The 1,477-nt window shown below is 42.0% G+C and overlaps 1 protein-coding gene across 1 annotated transcript in view; it reads right to left on the bottom strand.

Moving 5' to 3' along the window:
• Positions 1-1,477, bottom strand: part of tmem184a (transmembrane protein 184a) — a 40,364-nt gene that overhangs the window by 7,294 nt on the left and 31,593 nt on the right. Inside the window, exon 6 of the mRNA XM_037688772.1 lies at positions 1,063-1,154. Within this exon, the coding sequence (XP_037544700.1) occupies positions 1,063-1,154 (92 nt within the window). The remainder of the gene's footprint in view (positions 1-1,062; positions 1,155-1,477) is intronic.

Below are 1,477 nucleotides of genomic sequence, written 5' to 3'. Positions count from 1 at the left end.
TTGCAAACACCATGACATCATTTGCAAACACCATGACATCGTTTGCACCTCCCACTTTATGGACTTACCAAGAAAATGATTCATAAAAAGAACAGGCACATTTCTACAGTTTACCAGCAGCGCCGTTCTGCCCCATGTTCTCTCCATTAAAGAGAGCTGCTCTGAAGACTCAGCTGTGACTACGCTAATTACTCCCGTGCAGTAAAGTGCACGGTTCACTGAACGTGTACAAGTAAACAATGTGCACGTCATCTTGGCCTCATTGAAGAGCTCAGAGAAAGAGGTGAAGATGGCTCTTTTTCACTTTGTTCTCAAAGTAAAGAAAGAACCGAGACGGTTCTTGAGGGTTTCACAAAGCTCAGCGCGACGCCCTCGTTCAGGACGCTTCCATTTGAAACGAGTGTTGCCACAGCTCACTCTTCAGACACACACAGCTGGAGAAGCACAAGAAAACTATTCAAGCAGATTCTTAGAGCGGCACATTTCACCACCTGGATTATAAGCCAACAACAATTTGACAAGTACTTGAACTGTGAGCATGCATCAGGATATTTTAACTCTCCTTACTCCCCTGAGACTCTTGCACGGTTCTCTCAAGTTGTAAAATGCAGTTTAATTACACTAAGTGTGCAACTTATCCCCACCATTTAAACCAGTTCAACTAAAAATTGTTAAATGAAGTAGAGCCACTCATCTCACAGGACAGTTCTTTGTCAAGCATAACATAGAAGAATACAAACTTTTAAAGGAAAAGACTATTATTCAGATGAAAAGCAGCAGTCCAACATAAGAATAAATTCACTTATCATTATAATGATATAGTTAGTTATAGTTATAGTTAGTTTCAAAAATGCCAAGAAGCTGTTAAACTTGTGAAAAGCAGAACAACCCACAGCTGCAGGGTCCAAACCATAATTTATACTTTATTTGAAACATTTTCATTAAGTCTCCTGTGAAAGGAGACTTGATGTTTCCACGTGCACCTGAACAGCAAGCGAACCCCCTGGGAACGACACGCACGAGTCAAATACACAGAGTGAAATGTAAAAAAACAGAACTCACTTAAAATCTCCGTCATGATATTTGCCAAAGGCCTGGAGGATGATGGTGATGACGGCCATGATGGGTTTGACGGCGCAGAACTGGAGAGTGGCCTGGAGGGTACACGACATCCACAGTGAGACACCGAGTGACAAGAAGACGACGCCACAGAGACGGACGAGGACAGTTTGTAAAAGAAGGAGATGGAACAAGACAACAGGAGTTGATGAGCATGCATCAGGACAACAGGACGCTCCGTTTTACAATTAGGCTGCTTCAGAGTTCCAGTTAACGAGTTTCACTTTCTGTCACACAAACACACGTTGCTCAACCAAAACGCTGCTCTGCATGAAGTCGAGCAGCCAGACACACACGCGACATCATTTTATTAATACAAGGACAACAAGAACAATAAATAATGATAAAATAATAAAAA

Source organism: Nematolebias whitei, chromosome 15 (genome assembly GCF_014905685.2).
Source record: "Nematolebias whitei isolate Nwh7 chromosome 15, NemWhi1, whole genome shotgun sequence".
In the NCBI taxonomy this organism is placed as follows: domain Eukaryota; kingdom Metazoa; phylum Chordata; class Actinopteri; order Cyprinodontiformes; family Rivulidae; genus Nematolebias; species Nematolebias whitei.
Note: the sequence above shows the minus strand (reverse complement) of the source record. Positions and strands in the feature narration are given on the sequence as shown.